Genomic DNA, 20,051 nt, shown 5'->3' with positions numbered 1-20,051 from the left:
AGTCTTGGAATAAGATCACATTTGCTATAGGTATTATATTTTCTACATCTACAGATGTCTACTTATGTTTGTATTCTAATGGTAGAAAGTGCTCTGAATGAATGTATACACACAATATATTCCATTACATATGTACAAAATTGCCAAGAGAACTACTAAGAGTGCAACTGAAAAATGTAAATATATTTAAAGAGATAATAAATGCATTTCTGAGAGACTCTGCAGAACTTCTAATTAAGTTTTAAGCACATTAAGAATTAACTCATCTGGAAAACTGCAAGAAATCCTTTTCCAAATCTTTCAATTGCCAACAGATTTCATAAGTAAAATATATCATGGTACCTAATTCATCAAGAGAACAATAACAATATTCTAAAAGTACACAGCAAAGCTTCAACTAATCTATTACAGGAGAGGCCAACACTCAGTAGAACTGTAGGTATAACTCACAAGTGTTGCTCATTACAAAATCATTTGCTGAAAATCTTTGGATTGCTACATCAAAGGTTCAAATCTCGTGGCTTGAGCTATAGAATAACAAGGAAAGTGTTCTCATGAATAAATAACTAGCCAAAATCTGAACACAAGTAAGTGGTCAGTTTTTACCACCAGAGACCAGGCAGGGTTCTATGCCTTGGCCTGTGTCACTCCTTATATTCCTAACTGATGTAGAAAAAAGGTGAAGAGGAAGATTAAAGTTTTCTGACAGAGCAAAATTAATCAGTAATTAATTAAGATCCAAAGACTGGCCATGAAGAATTACAGAAGGAGTTTACAGTGTTGGCTAGGTGAAATTCAAATAGCAGGTGAAATTCAAAGCAAATATAAACGTGAGGCACCTGGAAAATTGCAATTCTAGTACTTCCAAATGTAATGAAAGGTTCCCATCTGACTATCATGACTCAGGAATGAGCTATTAAGTGTCCAGTATGTACTACATGAGTATGTAACACTACCTCGACATGCAGTGATAATTAAAATAAAAAAATAACCTAAGGAAAGAAAGCATTATGCAACTGAATAAACTCATACTGTGCCACATCCAGGGAAACCATCCTGTCCTAGTCACCTACTGCCAAACCAGTATCCGCAGAAAGCATCTTTATTTCAAGTTCTGCTTGTGAGTTTTCAATTTTCATTTTTATATATGCTACAGAATATATAAACAAAATATAAAGATATACAAAATATATGTTCTATATAAATCTACATTAAATATTATATACCACATACTAATATACATATATATAAAAATATACAAAGACTGAGCTGTCTCTGCAAGGAGACCAACAATGAAAATATGCTTTAGTCAGGTAAGAGCTGAGAAATGAGGCGGCACACGGCTTTTAGTGGAGTTTATCTGCAGCAGGTAGCTATACTATATATACACCATTATTTCCCATATTTCTCTTTTCAGTTTCTGTTTTTTCAGGTTTTCTTTTCTTCTCTCTTTTTCCAGTTTCAGAAAGCAACAAGAATGACCAACACATTCTTAGAAATATGAAAGGTAACTTTAAAGCTGAAAACATTCTTGGTGAATAAAGAGCAGAAATCAAAATTCAAAACTATTTTTGCATGGCAGCTTGTTTTGAAAGTCCTAATACACTTTTGAAAACCAAGAAAACCACATTATTTTAAAGTATCAAGAACAGACAGGTCAGGTACAAAAGGCATTACAATGTAGAGTACTGAAAATATATACACCAGAGACTCTTACCTTTTCATCCAGCATGTCAGGGTGCTCAGTGAGCCAGACGCAGAGGCACTGGAAAGCTGCAACTATCATGGAGTGAAGATCACGGGAGTGGAGCGGGGCTGGGCGGCTGCACTGGTACACTATGTAGCTACACACTGAACTAATAGCTCTCTTCCGATCAGAGGAATCAACCACCACTTTCACCTGTGTAAAGCAAGCAGGAGAGGATGAGAATTCCTCCACAAAAATCTTTCGGAGAAGAAATAGTTTTTAAAAGCATTTTTAAATGCAGTTTTAAGAAATAGGAACAAACAGTTGAGCTCTTTTATGATTACAGGTTAAAAGCTGTGGGTAAAAATATTTAACAGTGATGGATATTGAAACTTAAAGGAAAGAAATGCTGCATTGAGGTGCCACCACATTGCACGGCTTGGTTTCCAAGAGCGGTACCAATATGGTTTGATAAGAAACTAATTGCAAGCTGAATAAATCTGCATTTGAAACTTATTTTCAGCAAATACCTCTCTCCTTCAGCTATAGTAACCCATTCTGTATCTCTGAGAACCCACTCACTGCCAAGTCTCCCTTCCACAGGGTTTCATTCTGCTCACATAACTTTCCACTAGGCTTATTTTGTCAGCACAGTAACTTTCACCAGTGAAAAAGGGACAGAAAACCCACCCTCAGACAAGCAGATTGGCAAAAAAACCCCATAACCCCTCTCCCAAAACTCACTGCAAAAACCCTTCAGCTTCTCTCCCAGCTCAGGGCTTCAGGGAACAAGGCTCCAAACCGGAGGGTTAGTGAAGGGGCAAGTACACTGAGGATCTACGTTATAAAACTGAAGAACTGAACTTCTCTTCTCTTTTCTTCCCAGCCTGTGACTTGGCACAGGAACTGTGCCAGTTGAAGCTGGATTTTTCTACTCTGTAGCATTTGACCATGCCATATAAAACTTTACTCATTAAGGTGCGCTTTTATCCAAGCAGGAACGTGGATGGTCTTGCTGGTGACAACACCGGAGCCGGGCAGCTGTACTCCACACAGCAGGGGAGGTGACAATTCAGAGCCCTAGGATGAAGGCAGCATTTCCTTCAGAAGCACAAGATCTACAGTAAATAGAGTCCCCTCAAGAGGAGCTTATGAAAAGCAGGTTTGGTTGGTGAACCAGCACCCTTGCAGGAAACAGGATTTTTGAATTTACCAAGTCCCACTAATAACCTGGTGCTGAACAGACACAAGACAGGGCAGCCTCTAACCTGAGAAGGGCTTTGCGAATTGTTACTTCCAAAGGCACAAGCAGAACTGGTTCTCCACTCTGCAGTTCTGCAGTAAGAGGTGATCTCTCACTACCCTCTTTGTTACGAAGGGGAAAGATATCCAAGATAACCCCAGAGGAAGAATTACTTCAGTTGTGTGAAAATGATACAAAGATTACAATATTTAATATTAACCTGGGTAGACATTTGAAAAGATAATATATCTTCACATTCCCATCTCATTGCAAGCCAAGAAAAAAGACCCAAACCCTGGCTTAACCACACAAGCTGCAGGAACCCCTGGTTCTGTAAGACCCCAATAACCATACATTAATTCATTACAAACCACTTTCAAATGCATCCCTCAGCTCATGCTGCTGCACTAATAAAATAAGCGCTCAGTCCAACATGGCTCAGTGCTGACTCCATGCTCTAAAAAAATGCCTGAGACATGTATTTCAAAGATCTGTCAAGTTCCCCAGGGGAATATGACAGGAAATGCTGAACTGTCGCACGAGGTCATCGCGGCTGCTGTAAATACACTGCTTAACAAATGTCATGAAGTCCAGCTTGGGGACAAGAGCCCTCAAGCAGAAACGGGCATTTCACCTCTCAACAAAAAAAGCCCCTCCCTGCCCCATAGCTTTAGTTCAGTTATTTGTTGTTGAATCAAGGAACTGTGTGCAGATAAAGCTCTGAAGAAGGTGACACCTTTGTATTAGAAATATGCTATCATTTTCTAAGCTCAGAAAACTATTTCCAAGATGATATGGAAGAAAAAAAAGCAGGTATAACACTTACAAAAAGGGCAATTAAGTTTTTTAATACCCTGGCATATTTGCAATCTGCCAACTAACAGCAATAAAATCTCTCATTTCTAAGTCTGGTTAGACAGTGAACAGACAGACTGGCCACCCAACCAAGCAAAGCAATGATAAATGGTTCACAGTGGGGCTGAAAACTAATGGCCCAAGCCCTTACACTGCCACTGGAAGTTTAGTGGCAAGTTTTTGCTCAACTGTGCAACCTAATATGGTTGCATGATGCATCCCCTGTAGTGTGAAAACAAAACAAAAACCAAAGCCAGACACACATGGGAATCCATGAGAAAAGTTAGGAGCCATCCAGCTAGCTCAACAAAACCAGCCAGAATCATACAGTAGAGCCACGTGTATCTGAGCAAGCCACCCTGAGCTTCACTTTCAGCCAAGAGGCATTTACAGGGCACACATCACTTGAGCCACAGAGCATTTACATTAGAAGATGAAGTACAAAAGGAGTACTGTTTTTTCTCGTGTCCAAACAGAACATTTGCTGACAAACTCAAGACACAGACACCTGTTGGTGGCATGACTTCCACCTAAACAGGACTATAATCACCCTTTGAGAAGAGGCCAGAGCACACAAAACTTCACCTCTCACCTTTGCCAGTCCAGACAGAAGCTCCAGTGCAGCCAGAGAGATACTCATGTCCTGCCTCCACTGCGAGTTGAGTCTTTGGGTTACCAGGTGAATACTGCGTATCAGTAGTCCAGCAGCTGTATCTGTATTAAGAGCTAGGATATAACCCCAATACCACATACCACAGGGAGGGAAAATAACTAAGCATTAGTGACAATAAGCAAAGCACAGGCACAAGCCAAAGCAGCCACAATACACACATAAAATTATATACAACCCAGAACCCAGAATTTTAGTTGGTCACTTTTGCACAACCTAACTCCCTTATATACACCACCAGACATTATACAAATACATTCAGACCAGCTTATCTGAATTTTTTTTTATTTTTTTAAAAAGACATTTTGGATAATCCCAATAAAATGGACCATCTTGTTTTCAGTTTTCTTGTTTGAAGCATCCAGCTTCAAATTCTTTTCACAAATTTCATACACCTTTACCTTCTGTGCACAGGAAATAAAAAAAAATCCAATAAAATGAGTATTACAAAAATATCTTTCAAGCTATGTCATGGTTTAAAGACTCAGTAAGTCAAATATTTAAAAAATTTTTGTTAACCTTACAAAGGGATATTTTTTACAAGGACTCGTCAATGAAAACCCATATGAATTAAACACACAATTCAAATGGTATGCTGAAAACTAGCACTTTAATAATTTCAAATAAACAAACAAATCCTGTAGGGAAAGCACCAACATGTTTATATGAATCCCTAGAATACACTGAAATCTTCCTGCTAATCTCCCTCCTCTCCTTAGTTATAGAACTAGAGGAAAAAAAAAAACATTTTTGGTTGGCAAGAACAGAGTTGTCAACCTAGGCTACAATATAATAAAGGTGATCTGTTCTCACATTTATTTGGTCAACATCAGTTAAAACTGAAGAAGACCAAAGGAGCAAGTTAAATTCCAGGATCTCTACATTCGGCCAGCTTACTACACACAGATTTAGTAGAACATAGATTTTATTACAAAGATTCAAAAATGCATGGTACAAGACATAGCAAACTAATGTTAATTAAGAAATTCTCTTGTTATAACAAATGACACATCACAAGCATTCTGCTTACTTGCTCTATAAAAACAGGAGTCCCCCAAATACTCTTTAAATACAGTTTAAGAAAGGTGCTGCAAAAGTCCAGTAAGCATTTAGAACACTACCAAAACGAATGAAGCCATTCATTTACACTTGGTGTACAGTTTTCACGAACAAAAATGGGATAAATAAGTGTCTTGAAAACATATGCTGAAGTAAAACAGTTTGCAAACACCTTTTTCATATGCTTTTACATTCTTATTTTTAAAATGTTCACAGAGTCCCTTAGTAGGATTAAAAACCAGCCAACTAAAGGGCACATATGAGCACAAACTGGCAATAAACAAAGGGGCTATCCACCCTGGGTTCAAAACACCCATGCACATTAATGTATTAGCCAGAATTAGGAACAGAAAAAAAAAAACCACAAACACCCCACAAAAACATCATCCTGACATATAAAGACAGAGTTCTTTTTCCAAAAGAGCTATCCTTACCATAATCCCTCAGAAGGGCTTGTGCTGGTCTCTCACTATCTGGTGTTGTGGGCTCTGTACTGCCTCCACTTGCAGTGCTAATGCCACTGTTAGTACGACTGTGGCTTTTGAAGAGGTTATTTTCACCACCATTCTGCAAATTGAAAGTCAGTTTTGAGCGATGAGAAGATTTTTCTGAGTAGAGTTCCCTATACCAGAGGATGCTCTCAGATACAATGGAGAAAAAAAGATGATCAAACCTCAAGATGCCAACTGAGCACCTTACAACAGCAGATAAAATGAGTAATGCATTCTTTCTGAAGTGGTAACTTCATAAACAAAAAATACTCACCGTTTCCATCTGACAGCCAATGGCTTCTAACAGTGCTGAATCTTGAACAATATTTAACATTGCACCTGAAGAATCAGATATAAGAAGGTTACTAAAGATCACGTAGAATATTCACTGCTAAAATTTACAAAGAAGCACTGAAGGTCTAACATACAGGATCGCCACCCTGTTTTATAAAAACTCTTATACAGAGTTTTATAAAACATAGGATTTGCTTCAGGCTTAGCCATTTGAAGCAGATGAGAGCTGAGAGAGTGCTTTCAGCTATTTAAAAAAATGCTTTGAACATAGGTTTTTCAAACTCCTCAGTTCAGAAAGACTGTGGTTTCACAGAAGGGCTGGAATCATTCCTTGTCTCCCATCAGATTGTGCTCATTTAAAAACTCAGGTTACATTTAAGGATATCTACTGATTCTGTGAATAAAATAACAGTATTTGTTAGATAACCAAGAGAGCTAAAATGAGCTGCATAGTCCAAAGCCACCTCAAGGGTGATACAGTGCTGGCCTTGGCTATGTTCTTTGTGCCTAGCACAAAGAGGCTCCCTTCCCCAGTTTGGCCATTAGGAGCCAAAAGGCAGCTGGGGACTGGCAAACAAAAACATGTTTTCAAGTCTTAATGAACTAGCAGGACAGACAGCAACCTGCTGGAAGATAAAGTGAATAATGTCTCGTCCGTTCAGCAACCCTTAAGGCATCAGTGCAAGGGACCACGCTTGTCTCATACTGATGTGTGACCAGTGAAATGAACCCCCAAACCACCATAGCACAAGTAGTTTTATATTCATAAAGACATTTCTGCCCCTGCCCCACAAAAAAAAAAAAAACCACAAACTACAAGACTATCACAAAAAACCACATCCTTGATAATTTGTGGGTTTGTAGAGCAAACTAAAAATTGCTTTCATTTAAATTTGGCTAAAATATAAACCCTATTTCCTAAATCAGGAGGCCAGTGCGTCATCTGAGGTGGCATATACTGAAATTCTCTCTACCTGGAAGTCATCCCAGCCTCTTGCTTTCTGTGCTTTGTTTTCCATCAGTGCCCAAAATACTGTATTGAAACAGCTGAAGCTCTAAGTGCAGAGGTAGCCAACCCTACTGCATCCAAACTAGCCAGCAGGTAGTTAATCTCTCCCAAGATGGAAGAGATAACTACACACAAGTGTAACACTGATAAATTAAAATTGCCAATGCACTCAGGGTGCCTTAAGTCAACTACCATGAACAGCCTGTATCTGCTTGGCAACATCACCCCTAGGCAATGAGGAAAGAAGCAGTAAGGACACAGGCTGACACTGATGCACCCAGTGGCATCAATTTTCATTTTCTGTCATGTTCCCCCCCCCCCCCAACAATGAGTGTTTAGGAAAACACCACTTGCTATAATGAAGGGAAATGCACCACTCACTGTCAAAAGTTTAGTGAGCAGCTGGAAACAAACACTGATTTTTGTTGAGAAGCCGGTGGCACATGTGAGAATCTCTGGCTAAACTGGAGATTCATCAATCCTCTCCAACCAAAGCCAGAGGAAATAACTTCACATATGGAAACAGGAGTTTAACAACAGAAATACAGGGGAGAGGGATTGGTATGGACTATCATGGAAGTAGTAATAGTAAAATTCATTCGAGGCAGAGCATCTACCTAGCTGGATGCAAGCACCAACTCGCAGCGGAGGTGTACCGGAACGCAAGGGTAGGATTTACCAGAGCATCACCCTGCAGTTCCCAAGGTGGTGCAATCCCCTGTGCACCGATGCTCTGTGGGTCTTGCTTGGAGGATCACTTTGAAACCATAAATATCCTCATCCCTTCACCAGCAGTGGCTGCAAATCATTCTTTCAAATCATTCTCCCCTAGTCTTCCACTAGTAAAGGAACTATGTCAACCACTGCAAGCAAACTTTCCGAAAGCCTTTGCAGACTAGTTTGTTTCCCTTCACTTCATTGCTCATGCCATTTTCTGTCCCTCCCCTATTAATCAGGTAGGCTCTCTGTCTACCAGAACAAGGCAGACACCTCCCACCGCAGTGCAACTCTGTTTCCTTTTTGAACAGACAAAAGCAAAGTGGTATTGTAATTATTGAAGGACAAGAACACCATAATGTGGGAAAAGGCACTTCTAAATAAAGAGAGAAAAATAAGGGGGGGGCAGGGCAGAATAAAAGGCAAGTACATTTTTTACTGGTCTGAAAATATCTAACTTGACAGATTATGCACTATTGAAGTTTTCAGCTTCTACTTTCTGAGTATTCAGAATAATGTTAATACACTCATTTCCTCAAAGAGCAGTTTGTTGCCAAACTACGACACAACTCCAGACTCTATTCCAAAGCTTTTGTCTGAGGATTTACGCAGTGCTAAACAAATGTCATCTGCATTCTGCCAGTGCCGGACCACTAGCCACCCAGTATTTCAATTTGTTTCTAGGCTTAATCATGCCAAAAACTAAAGTGTCCCCTGTAACCCACTAGTCAAGAATCCTTCCCAACATTAAAACATTTTTTTCCTATTTCCATTCCTATTTATGACTGACTTTTCCTGCTAGAATGTGCTTTACTTCCACCTTTACTTTTCAAGTACTATTCCACATTTGTAAAAAGAGGGAGATTACTTTAAAAGTGAGGCTTTTCAAGACTTTTTCACAGTATGAAGGAGATTATATAGATGACAACCTGCCAGGAATTTTATCTTTTTTTCTTGCAAAGCAACACATGACTAATAATCTGTCCTGGAATAATATGGTTTAAGACAGACACTTCTATAACACAGTTAATAAATAAGAAAGGTTGAAATAACCTAGTATCATTTGAGTGTTGTTGGGATCCGTTTCCGTTTGCAAAGCTCCTATAAGTATATTCACAAGCCTCAGTTTCAAGGAAAGGAAGGTTACTGGTTTATCATATGTTGAGCTGTCATCATTGCTAAACTTCCCTTCCAGGACAACCTGAAGGAAAAATACATTTATTTCAGTATCAATTAGAGATCACACCAGCATGGTATTGGTTTCAAAAGTCAATATCTACAGCACACACTACTACTGACAACTTCTAACACAGTCTTACTGTTACACACTTGCTATAAGAGTTTCAGTGCTAAATAGAACACCAAATAAAACCCACAAGTCACCCAAATCCCACTCCAAAACATCCAGGAAAACAAAAATGGAAATGCAAAACAAAGTGGTAAGTTTACTACCTCAGACTTTATGGTTCCAAAGTGATGAGGGAGAGGCAACAGAGACAGCAAGATGTTAATCGAAGCTCTTCTTAGCTCTGTGGGGTTTACATAGATTTTAAACTTTGAGAGTTCTCTGCAAATCAAAGCATCATACAGTTAATCAACTTTTCACAGGAATTTGGAGCCAAATTTAATTAAGTTAAAATTAAACACATAGCCATCCAGTGGTCTTAAATAATTTGCAGTATACAGTGTAGCTATTTCTTTCTGGGCTCAGGATTTTTTTTTTTTTTTTTTTTTTTTTAAAACAGCAGAAATAACACAATGAATTCATGCAGGAACCATCACTTGCTAAGGATTCTGTACCCCATATAAAAGCAATGAGCTGAGGAAAGTATTATTCATATACTGCATCTTCAAAGCAGGAAGTTTCCATCATGAGCCTCTACCGGCTTATTACAACTCAAACCCACCCAGGATCATCAGAGATCCACAGAACATGCCCCTGCACATATTGCATAAAACACAAGCTGCTTAGCGAATAGATCAACTTTTGTCAGTAGCCACCAGCAAATTCTTCTACTTGTAAGACCTATCCAAAAGAAGCAGTGGCCCAGATTTAAGACCAGAAGATAAATAATATTTTATGCATAACTTAAAAATGAAATGCAGTACCAAGACATAAAACATATGTTGAAGAAGGCATGCACAGAGCAGTATTAAGTGCCTTAAATTACTTAGCAAAACGTCCAGAAATCCATAAAGCTCTGACAAGTGAGGTTATCATCTTCTGGTTTAAGAACCTACTCCAATTTCACCAGCCTAAATTATAAATTTTTCTATTTAATGATGTGCAAGATTACTCTCTTAATGAATTCACTGCAGCAACAGCCACTAATGAATATCCTGTGAAATTCTACTTAAAAATCAGTAGGTTTTCAATATATTTGAGCTAAATAACTCCTTTTCCCTATTCTTACAGGTACTGCTTTCCACCACTGCATATGTAAACAACACAACTCACATATTTCATTTAAAATAAGCACTACTATTGCTTTAAAGAAAATTTCATTAAATAAAATTAAAAACTAGTGGTAATAGCAGCACTTCATAAGCTCTATCAAATACATACATAGTATGGAGCCCACATTACAGAATTCCTTCAGTGAAAACTATTCAGGAATGACAGAAACCCCAAAAGATAAACACCTCCCCACATTTCTGATGAGATTTATATGGAAATAGCAATTTACCTGTCAGGTAAAATAGTTTCAAGAGCCGAAATGAAATAAGGAACCACGACATCAATCCCTTTCAGGTCACAGCAGAACAAAGGAGGGGAGTTTAAAATAACACTGGCAAGAACGGGGTGGCAAACGAAATCTGCTATCTGCAAACCCTGAATTAAAAGCATGTAAAATCTGACAAAGAAAGATAAGATTAAATTATTTGCACATAAAAAGCATCAGCATCCCACATGAACAAGAACGTACAGCCACTATTTGATCTTTTCTACATAAAATAAAGTTTCAAAATCAAAGCTAGGAAACATTTATATGAGCATTCCCCCCAAGTTACTTTAGCACAGGCAAATGCACCTAACCAGCTTAAAAAAACCCTCATAAATCACATGTATTTTATGTGAAAAGCCAGTGCAGCACAGTTTTATTGAAACCTCTGACTTGTTGCAGCTCATGGACTGGGAGCTGTGCAAATACAGCCCAGATGTTTACTAACAGCGCTTGGATCATGTGCCCTCCCACTACTCCCTTCCCCATGTAAGGACACAAGTGAGACCTTGATTTTAACTCCCCAACACAAAGGAAAATACTGCGAAATGTTTTTTTGGGGGGGGAACAGGACAGGACACACTGACCAGCAATTTGGAAAATGAGACCAAACATACCCATCATAACCAGTTCAAATGAAAAAGCAGGGGGGCAGGAACCTAGCTGGCCATTATCCTAAAGCAGTTAGCTTCTTTTGCAGTTTCTTGTTAGAGAATACTTATATCCCCTTTATTTTACTTTTGTTAAAAAGCTTGCAAACACAAAGGAATCTCACTGACTGGGTAAGAGAAACATGAACTATCTATACACAAAACACTACAACATGCAAGAAATAAAATAGTTCAGTCTTCCAGGAAGTTTTGATGCCATCTGGGAGAAATGTACCTGAACAGTTTGAGAGTCATGGCTTAAAATTGATTCTCTGCCTCTAGCCTTTGCTAGTCTCACTTTTTAACAAAAATTTTGAAAAAAACGTACACTATGATAGGCAGGATTGCCTTATTTTATTAGAAACAAAACTGTAAACAGAGGTAGTTCAGAACACAACTGTTTTAAATAATGGAGTATTAGTGCATTTCTGTATTTAAAGAAAAAAAAAAAACCCAACAACCCACAAACACATTCCACCCCAGTGTTGTGGTGTTTGACAACATAAGACCCTTCATGGTCTAATAAAGTGTACAAAGTCTGCACACTTATTTTTTCCACCTGAACAATATTCAGTGACAAATTAAAAAAAAAAAAAAACAACCAAAAAACCCCCCCAAAACCAAAACAAGAATACAAGAGACAAGAAAGTATAAAAAGACAACATTCCTTCCAGCTGGGAGGCACTTTAAGGGACTTCCCTTCAACTGGAACTTGAAGAAAACCCAATGAAAACCAGCATCATGAGAAGACGAAAGGAAATCACTATTTGGTTTAGCCAGGGATCCCCACCTACAGCATCTGAAGGCTAACCAGTTTTTTTGAATTGGCAACACAGGATTCAGACAGCAACTGAATGCTATTCACTGTGAATTAATTTGCACCATAAAGTTATACCAATAAAGCAACTGGAAGATAGGTTAGTACCGGGATAAGTAAGCTGGTAATATTTCCTCCCCAGTCTTCTTGCTACAAAATATCCTACACAGTGTCCCGCATGCCTCTGCCCTTCCTGCTTCATAGTTGTCTGGGAATTCACTTGCATCAAACATGGGGTTGGAAGCCATTGTGTCTGTGGACATTTGTGATCCTTTCCGGCGAAACTCCACGCTAGCTTGAGCTGCTATAGCTGGGAAGAGAAAAAACAGTGTTTCACTGCTTTTGTTACATATATAATAGGCTCATGGGATCCTGGACACAAAGATCAAGTCAAATTTAGTAGTTATCATGAAGCTGTTAGTTCGCTATATTTGAGTCAGTGCCTCTGTTTAGAAAGTATTTGTGGGTGTAACTGACTTTTTTTCTTTATAAGGATGACAATAACTGACCTTCATATTCTAGAGCCTATCCCAATTTTCTGCTGGGAAAAGTATGCTTATATCCAATATTAGCCTCCTACCCTCTCTGGAGGACAAGGATCTTCCCTCATCTAGTTCTCATCTCCAAAAAATGAAGTACCACCTTGCCTTGCTGCCTTAAAATACCAAAAAACATTTAGACAGTGCCATTATTGTGACCTCCAAGCAAGTGCTTAATTTTCAACTGGCCAACTGATCTCTAATGCTGCTCTGAACACCAAGCTGCTTTGATCCAGTTTTGTTGTATAAACTTATCAAAAAAATCCAAAAATTCTAAGGACCCATATCAGAAAGAGAAATCTGCCGAAACCCACTTTCCTGATTTGGTCCCTCTCCCCTCACATGACTACCGAATTGCCAAATGAATTTGAGGTTAGACAGCCTCCAGACAGCAGCTACCAGGGAGGCTGGCCCTCTCCTACTCCCTGTCCCACAATGCACTCCACAGAAGTCTCTCGGGAGCCTGCTGTTACCTAAACGGAACGTGGTTCTGCCGAGCTTTGTGCTCCCTCCCTGCAAGACGGTTCTGCCAGTCCAAGCCAGCTGAACGCACATCTTTCCAGATTTCTGGTGCCCTTTCACACATCACTGTCATGTGCATACGATGCAGGAGGCTACTTGCTTTGCTGGCTTCATCCTTTCTTCCAGGATAGCAACCAAAAAAGATATATTGCTCTCAATGTGATTTCTTTTTTCTTTTTTTTTCCTTGGACAGCTTCATTCTTTGATTATTAGTGGCAGAAAGAGCACATTCCTTCTTATTTTTAGCTAAGACTATATTGATTTTCAAAACTGTCTTTTTTTAAATAAATAAGCTGCAAAACCAAACAACAGATAATGCATGCTCCTAACAGAATCACACCAATGTAGTTCTACCAGTACCAGAGAACTTCTCATATCTCAAGCCTGGGACACTGGGGAACATCAGTTTCCCAATCAGTCTTGCAAACAAAAGGCCCGTTAACACTTCGACAGTTGGAATAGTGGTTAATTTACAGATGGGGGGTGGTGGTGGTGTTTTATTTTTAAAGGAAACATTCTAATGACAATTGTCTACTCTTAATTTATTGTCTTTAAATTCGTGGTTTAACCTACTGTTACCTTACAAATTTTCATGACGTAAGTAGCAAATAAGCACAAATCTTTATGCATCTTCCCATGAGCCATTTTTTGTCCTAAATAAGCTACCCAGCAATATATTGTAGTTGGAAAAAAACACTACATGCACAATGCATACAAATCAAACACTAGGTCTGTAAAATAAGCTTTAAGTAAAAAAAACATGGTTAGTGCAAAGTCCTGAAACTCATGACATGATCACAGACTAAAGTACAGAAAAGATGGGACTGATTCAGGCAGATTAATTTGCTTTTGCCAACAATCCTCCCCATTCAAAAACACACACAAAAAAATTACTTGTCTTTTTCAAGTAAAAGTGCAAAAGCTACAAGAGACAATGAGAATGAATTTACAAATAAAATATGGGATTATGGAAAAAGAAAAGCATGACCGCAATTAAGGAAAAGCTACTGGTTCCTACTTACAAGATTTATAAGAAAGAAGAATTTGGATAAAAGATGCTGCAAGATAATAGAAATAAAATGGAAACAAATCAAAGGACAGCAGTAGTTATAAAATACTTTTAAGATGGTGAAATCGTAATATAAGTTAAGAAGCTTTTAGCTTTTTAAAAAATAGATTAAAAGCTTTATGATATAGCAAGCTCGTTAAACACATAGGAAATTGGCATTCAGGTCCAAAATTATGGTTTTGAAAGTACCATGCAAAACAATGAACAAAAAGTTACAAAATACTAATAAGATTTAGAGCTGTTCATATCAATGCACATCAGTTCTTTAAATGGATGTATTAACCCTTCCCAGCTCAAGTACATTTCCCTGTGTTGCACTGTATATGGAGTATACACTAGGCTGTCCTAAGGCTTCTGTGACTTCTAAGGGGAAGGTTACTTACCTGCAGAGTCTCCTCACAGCAATACTCCTGCTTCCAAACCATGAGTTCCTGACCCTATTACAGCTCGGTCTTCCCTAACCCCAGTTGCTAACAACCGTTAACAGCAGCCAGTATACCTGGGCACGCCTCCCCTGACCACCAGCTTGATCAACAGTCTTCCAAAGCAGAAATAAAAGGCAGAACACTACCAGAAATATTAACATCTCAAAAACAATCTCCAGAGAAAGAAGAGATGAAAGACTCCAGTAGCCAGGTACCAGGAGAGAATGCCACCACCTCATAGGAGCTGCTTCTTTGAACGTGCAGGGTCAGATCAAGACCTGTGACCAAGCCTCTCAGCAACACTCAAGATGTCCCTAATCAGGGCTTCTTATAGTTTGCTCCTAGACCGAAACATTCTTTGGGACATTAATATTAATGACAGTAGGGCCAGAAGAGATGAGGGTAAAACTATACCCCAAGACTCCCCCACTGCCAACAGCACCTGGGTGATACCAGCAACCCTTCTAGGTAAGCTCCTTCAGCTGCTATAAAACACACAGCTGGCAGGCTTGTGACTGATTCTTTCAGTACAAGGATTAAGAACAAGCCCATCAGATTGGAAGATTCAGTTGCTGAAATGCTGGCACAAGGTATTCATGAGTTTTTCCCAATTCTCACAAGTTGCTAAAGACAGCAACTAGCAGCAGCATGCACCATATGGCCAAGCTTGTCTAACTGAAAAAACATCCTGCCAATGAAGTTATACTCAGCACATGTACACACACCCCAGAGCTATCCTATTCAGGGTTAACTTCATAAAGGCTTCATAGCAAATTTCTTATGAAGGAGTTCTAAAGTACCAATCATAGGGAGCTATTTATGCCACACTAACAGCTAAATATATACCATGCAGCCATCTAATTCTAAAGACTACACCAGCAGGATCCAGCTCCTTTCAAACCCACTACGCATTTTCAAACAGATCATCTTTCCTCTCTCACCGCAATACAGAGTAATGTTCATTAGCTGACTGCTATAAAGTCATAAAGCTTCACCATCAAGGTCTCATTGCAGAAACTAAAACCTGATAAAGGATATTCAGGGCACAAAAGCATTACACCAATGATGGCAAGATCACTGTTTTGCTTCAGAATCCAAACAATGACACAAGACTATCTTGAAGGACGGGGCTCAAAGAGCAAACAGGAAGACTGCTCTCCAGGTGATAAACTCCACCAGTACTCAGCCATATACAAATGACCTCCAGCTAATCTTGTGGGAGAGAACAATTCTCTCTCTTCCCAAGGAGAGACAGACAAAACCACAGCAACCACAAACATGAAATACATACAGTTATCCTGAATCAGGCAAGGATTGGTACAAGAAGTTTACCAATGAAGATGACAGAAAATTGAACAGCAGTGGGGCAGCTGTTATACTGACAGAACCAGAGAAGAGTTGAGGCTGGAGGGGACCTCTGGAGATGATATAGTCAGTGTTCCACCCGCCTGCCCAAAACAGGGTCAAGTAGAGCAAGCTTAGTTACCCTTCCACCCATCCAGATATTTTTTCAGCTCACCACCTACAAAAAGCTGCACATTTTTTTCCACCACAGTTGTTTTTCTTGACTTCCTTTCTGGAGGTTAAAAAGTTCAAGTAGTAAGATGTGAGGCTCCAAGACAAGGAGAAAAGCAAGGGTAGATAGGTACTCATTCACATCAGCCTTGATCAACTGCTCTTTACTTCCTAAAGCTCATCAAAAAGACTTCTGTTGTAAGATGGGAGAAGGACAACATGCTAGTTCATGTGAATCAGCAGGGTTCGTTTAAAAGAACTGAACTCAATTCTGAACTAGAACTCGAGACTGCAGCTCATCCACAGGGTTACTTGTTCAGCACTCACATTTAGCTCATGAATACCTCTTTAGAAATCATGTCATATGGGTTCTCATTGAGAATGTGTCACATGACAGAAGAGGAATGAGAAACACACACTAGAAAATGCAGTGTTCCAGAAAGGTGTCCCAGGGCAGGGGATCGCCCTGCAGGACCAAGGAGCAATCTGTATCAAGATATTTCACCTCTTTCTTTTTCAAAGTGGTCCTCAGTCCTCCAGCCAGCAATGAACAGAGAAATCATATCAGAGAGCTATGAGAGAAGAAATTCTTAACTGCATGGCATTGAAACAAACTGAACATTAGAAGGGTTTAAAGCTGTTGAGATCTTGTACAGCTGCAGTCCCAGACCTAAAAGAAAAATAGTGCATGTGGGCCAGAAGAAGACAATAGTACACAGCAAAGCTGATTTTAAGTGCAGACACTTCCCAATCATAAAATATTTAAAACATCCATAAAAATAATAGTGCTTCCTGAAGCTAGTGCAAAGATTATCAACAGCAGTGTCAAACATGCTAAGAATATTCAAGCTAGTGCCAAAAGCATTACTGTACCAGGCTACGGAGCATAGCAGATGGACCATATACAGGTATAGAGCCAACCTGCAGCCAAAAAGAAGTCTTATAACAAGCAGATTTATTTTTGTCCTCTTTCCTAAGGGTAGGGATTATGGCAGCTAACTGTCTCTTCTCTGCTGCCCTCTTTCTTCAAGCCACATCTGTATTTGGTAGCATGAGCAGAGGCAGGTGGAGGGGCACAACATGCAGATCTTGATTATTACTGATGGGCCCCACTTGTGTGATGGAGCAGGACCACAGTGCACAACCCTCCAGGCCCACCTCATCAGTCCAGCACAGCACCTCCTGTCTTACATTGTTTGAGGAGGAAAAGACTTCACCTGGAGGCATCAAGCTTCACAGATTAGACTCCCAGAACAGAAGCTTTTCAATTTGGACTTAAACCTGATTTAAAAGACACTGATGCTTCAAGTCAACAGAAACTGCAGGAGCCTAGCCCTTTACAAGTCTTGCTACATTTTCCCACCTAAAGCAGAGGCTGAGCAAGAGGATTTATCCAAAAGGATCAATCAGGCAGTCCGACTTTGGTGGCTCTCTACAAAGTTTCAGCAGTATGGGTCCACCTTCAGTTCACTCTCATCCAACAGCCTGCCATGGCATTGCTGTGACCAGTACTTTACACAGTGGTAACAACACTCTTGGCATCCTGGAAGGGCAGCAAACACTTGACTAAATTCTTTAAGTTAATTCTGTCTTCCAAATCGCTAGAAAAGCGGGACATAACACAGCCAGTTTTCTAGGTCTCCACCAGCATAATTCTCTCAGATCCACTGCTGCTAATAAGTGGCAGAACACATGACATGCAAAGACTGGTCTCACTATGGACAGCTCTGAAGAGCATGGAGGAGGAACAGAATCAAGCGATTTTCAAATAGTTGTTTCGAGTTTTCAGGAAGGTAGTGAGTCCCTCTGTAAGGCTAGCAATGACCATTTTCTGACTGCTGGTAGGTGACTTAAGACATTGGATATAGGAATAGAAGGCCCTGGAACCCCTTGAAGGAAGTCAATAATTTCGATTGTGGATGACACTACTTCTGCTAGAATCACAATACCTCTGTTTACAGCTGATACTGTTGCATGAGCAGCATCTCAGCTGACATCCTTTTTATGTTAAGCACTTCATTAAAATTGCTCAAGATACAGGTTATGTCAAAATTAAAATGATCCAATCAATCTGAAAAGCATTAAATTCAGAAATACATCAGCTGCATATGCAACTGAACACACCCTCAAATCATACCTTACTCCTTCCTAAGCTCAGCTATTTCTCTAGCAATGTGTCATGGGCCTTTTACAGAGGGACTTGAACCTCCTGCCACAGAAATCCACGACTGAACGCTTTCAAAAACCACATGCTGCATACCCAGAAATACCTTTAACAGACCCCAAATCCTAAACCCATCGCCTCCATACAGGGATTTGTGACACAACAAACAAGGAAGACAGCAGCAGATAAACTGATGATCAAGTCCCACTATAAACCCAACTTGCTACAAACCTCGTCCTGCTGTTTTCCCTTACTTAGGCCAGTGAGCTCCTGATAGCTAGATCTCTTGGAAGAGTTTAGCAGACATTCAAAATACTACTTGAAGAGTGGGGGAAAATGCAAGGAGTGAGAAAGTTTATTCTTTTCTGAATATCACCACCAAAAGGAAGAAGAGTGCTAAAAAGCCTCTCTGAGCAGAGCACTAATTCTGCTATCATGTCTCAAAGCATCTAGCCTCTAAAGCTGAGCAAAACATAGGAGACAAAATAAATCTACCAGTTAAGGACTGAAGACAACCAAGGTATCAAGCCATATATGGAAACACATCACAACTGTCACTGAGAGGCAGCAACTTCACTTGCTATTTTAAGGACTTCTGTTTTCATAACACTCTCCAAAAAACAAGAAGTACTACTTTGTGCAGTATCTGGAGTGATGTTTGACAATTTTTCAAACATTAAAGAGTCACTATAAAAAGTTGCTGTTACTCAGAGACCTACTCAAGCGGATTTCAAATTAGGAAGTGGACTCTTTCATCACATTATTTCCTTCACTTAACAAAATTTTCCCCACGAGCATAATTGGGACTGCCATGCTTGTTAGAGCAAGGGAGTGTTTAATAGTAAAAAGTGATTTTTTTTTTAAATTTTAAAGCCCCCAAACATCTGCTCAGCTAATAACAGGTGCTGGCTCAGCTGGGAGGGGTTAACTACAATACAGCACTTCAGATTTTTTTTTTTATATGCATATGTTAATCTTGCAGGTAGGAAATGTCAATAAAACAAGGAAAAAACTGTACGTATATATTTTAGTAATATTTACCAGTCATGCTGCTGTCTCTGTTTATTCCATTATGAAGTTTACAGTGAACAAATGCTGCATCAAATAACCACGATCCAAAGAGGTTCAAGATGCTGTTAACCTTTGGCCTGCGAGGAGCTGGTAGTGGCCGTGGCTCAGAACTTGTCTGGTTTGGGCTAGAGAGCGGAGAAGTAGAGGAGGGTTGGTGCTGCACTTTTGAAGTGTGTGCAGTAGTTACCTGTTTGAACAGAAGAACAGATCAGCTCCTAGAAGGAAGGAAATTACTTCCTCCCCAACCGAGGAAAGCATCAAAAGGGTCAGCTACGTAAATACAGAATATGAAATCTTACAGTGCTGGTTTTAATTGTTGCTTTATTCACAGTCACTGCCCGATGTCTTCGGTTATGGGGTGGAGTGGTGTTGATAGCAGTGTTCTGGGGCATGCTCAGCCTATTTACTGGCGTGGGTGGTGCGCTATCTGACCGGGGTCGTGAAATGCCTGTAGATCAAGAAATAAAGCAAGCTTTCAGCAAGAATTCCATAGGCTCATACACAGCAGCGCAGTTAGAAAGCATCTGGACC

The 20,051-nt window shown here is 39.6% G+C and overlaps 1 protein-coding gene across 4 annotated transcripts in view; it reads right to left on the bottom strand.

Annotated features, from left to right (window-relative positions):
- RALGAPB (Ral GTPase activating protein non-catalytic subunit beta) overlaps positions 1 to 20,051 on the bottom strand; it is a 67,350-nt gene that overhangs the window by 25,249 nt on the left and 22,050 nt on the right. For 3 of the 4 annotated variants that reach the window (XM_075517560.1, XM_075517561.1, XM_075517562.1), the window contains 10 exons: positions 19,820 to 19,968; positions 19,491 to 19,707; positions 12,324 to 12,525; positions 10,713 to 10,880; positions 9,478 to 9,592; positions 9,079 to 9,226; positions 6,280 to 6,344; positions 5,949 to 6,081; positions 4,378 to 4,511; positions 1,718 to 1,900 (listed from right to left, as the gene is read on the bottom strand). In XM_075517560.1, the coding sequence (XP_075373675.1) occupies positions 1,718 to 1,900; positions 4,378 to 4,511; positions 5,949 to 6,081; positions 6,280 to 6,344; positions 9,079 to 9,226; positions 9,478 to 9,592; positions 10,713 to 10,880; positions 12,324 to 12,525; positions 19,491 to 19,707; positions 19,820 to 19,968 (1,514 nt within the window). The remainder of the gene's footprint in view (positions 1 to 1,717; positions 1,901 to 4,377; positions 4,512 to 5,948; positions 6,082 to 6,279; positions 6,345 to 9,078; positions 9,227 to 9,477; positions 9,593 to 10,712; positions 10,881 to 12,323; positions 12,526 to 19,490; positions 19,708 to 19,819; positions 19,969 to 20,051) is intronic. The other variant, XM_075517563.1, reaches the window with a different exon arrangement.

This window comes from Mycteria americana, chromosome 14 (genome assembly GCF_035582795.1).
Source record: "Mycteria americana isolate JAX WOST 10 ecotype Jacksonville Zoo and Gardens chromosome 14, USCA_MyAme_1.0, whole genome shotgun sequence".
NCBI classification, from domain to species: Eukaryota; Metazoa; Chordata; class Aves; order Ciconiiformes; family Ciconiidae; genus Mycteria; species Mycteria americana.
The sequence above is the reverse complement of the archived record's forward strand: the minus strand, read 5'-3'. Positions and strand labels throughout refer to the sequence as shown.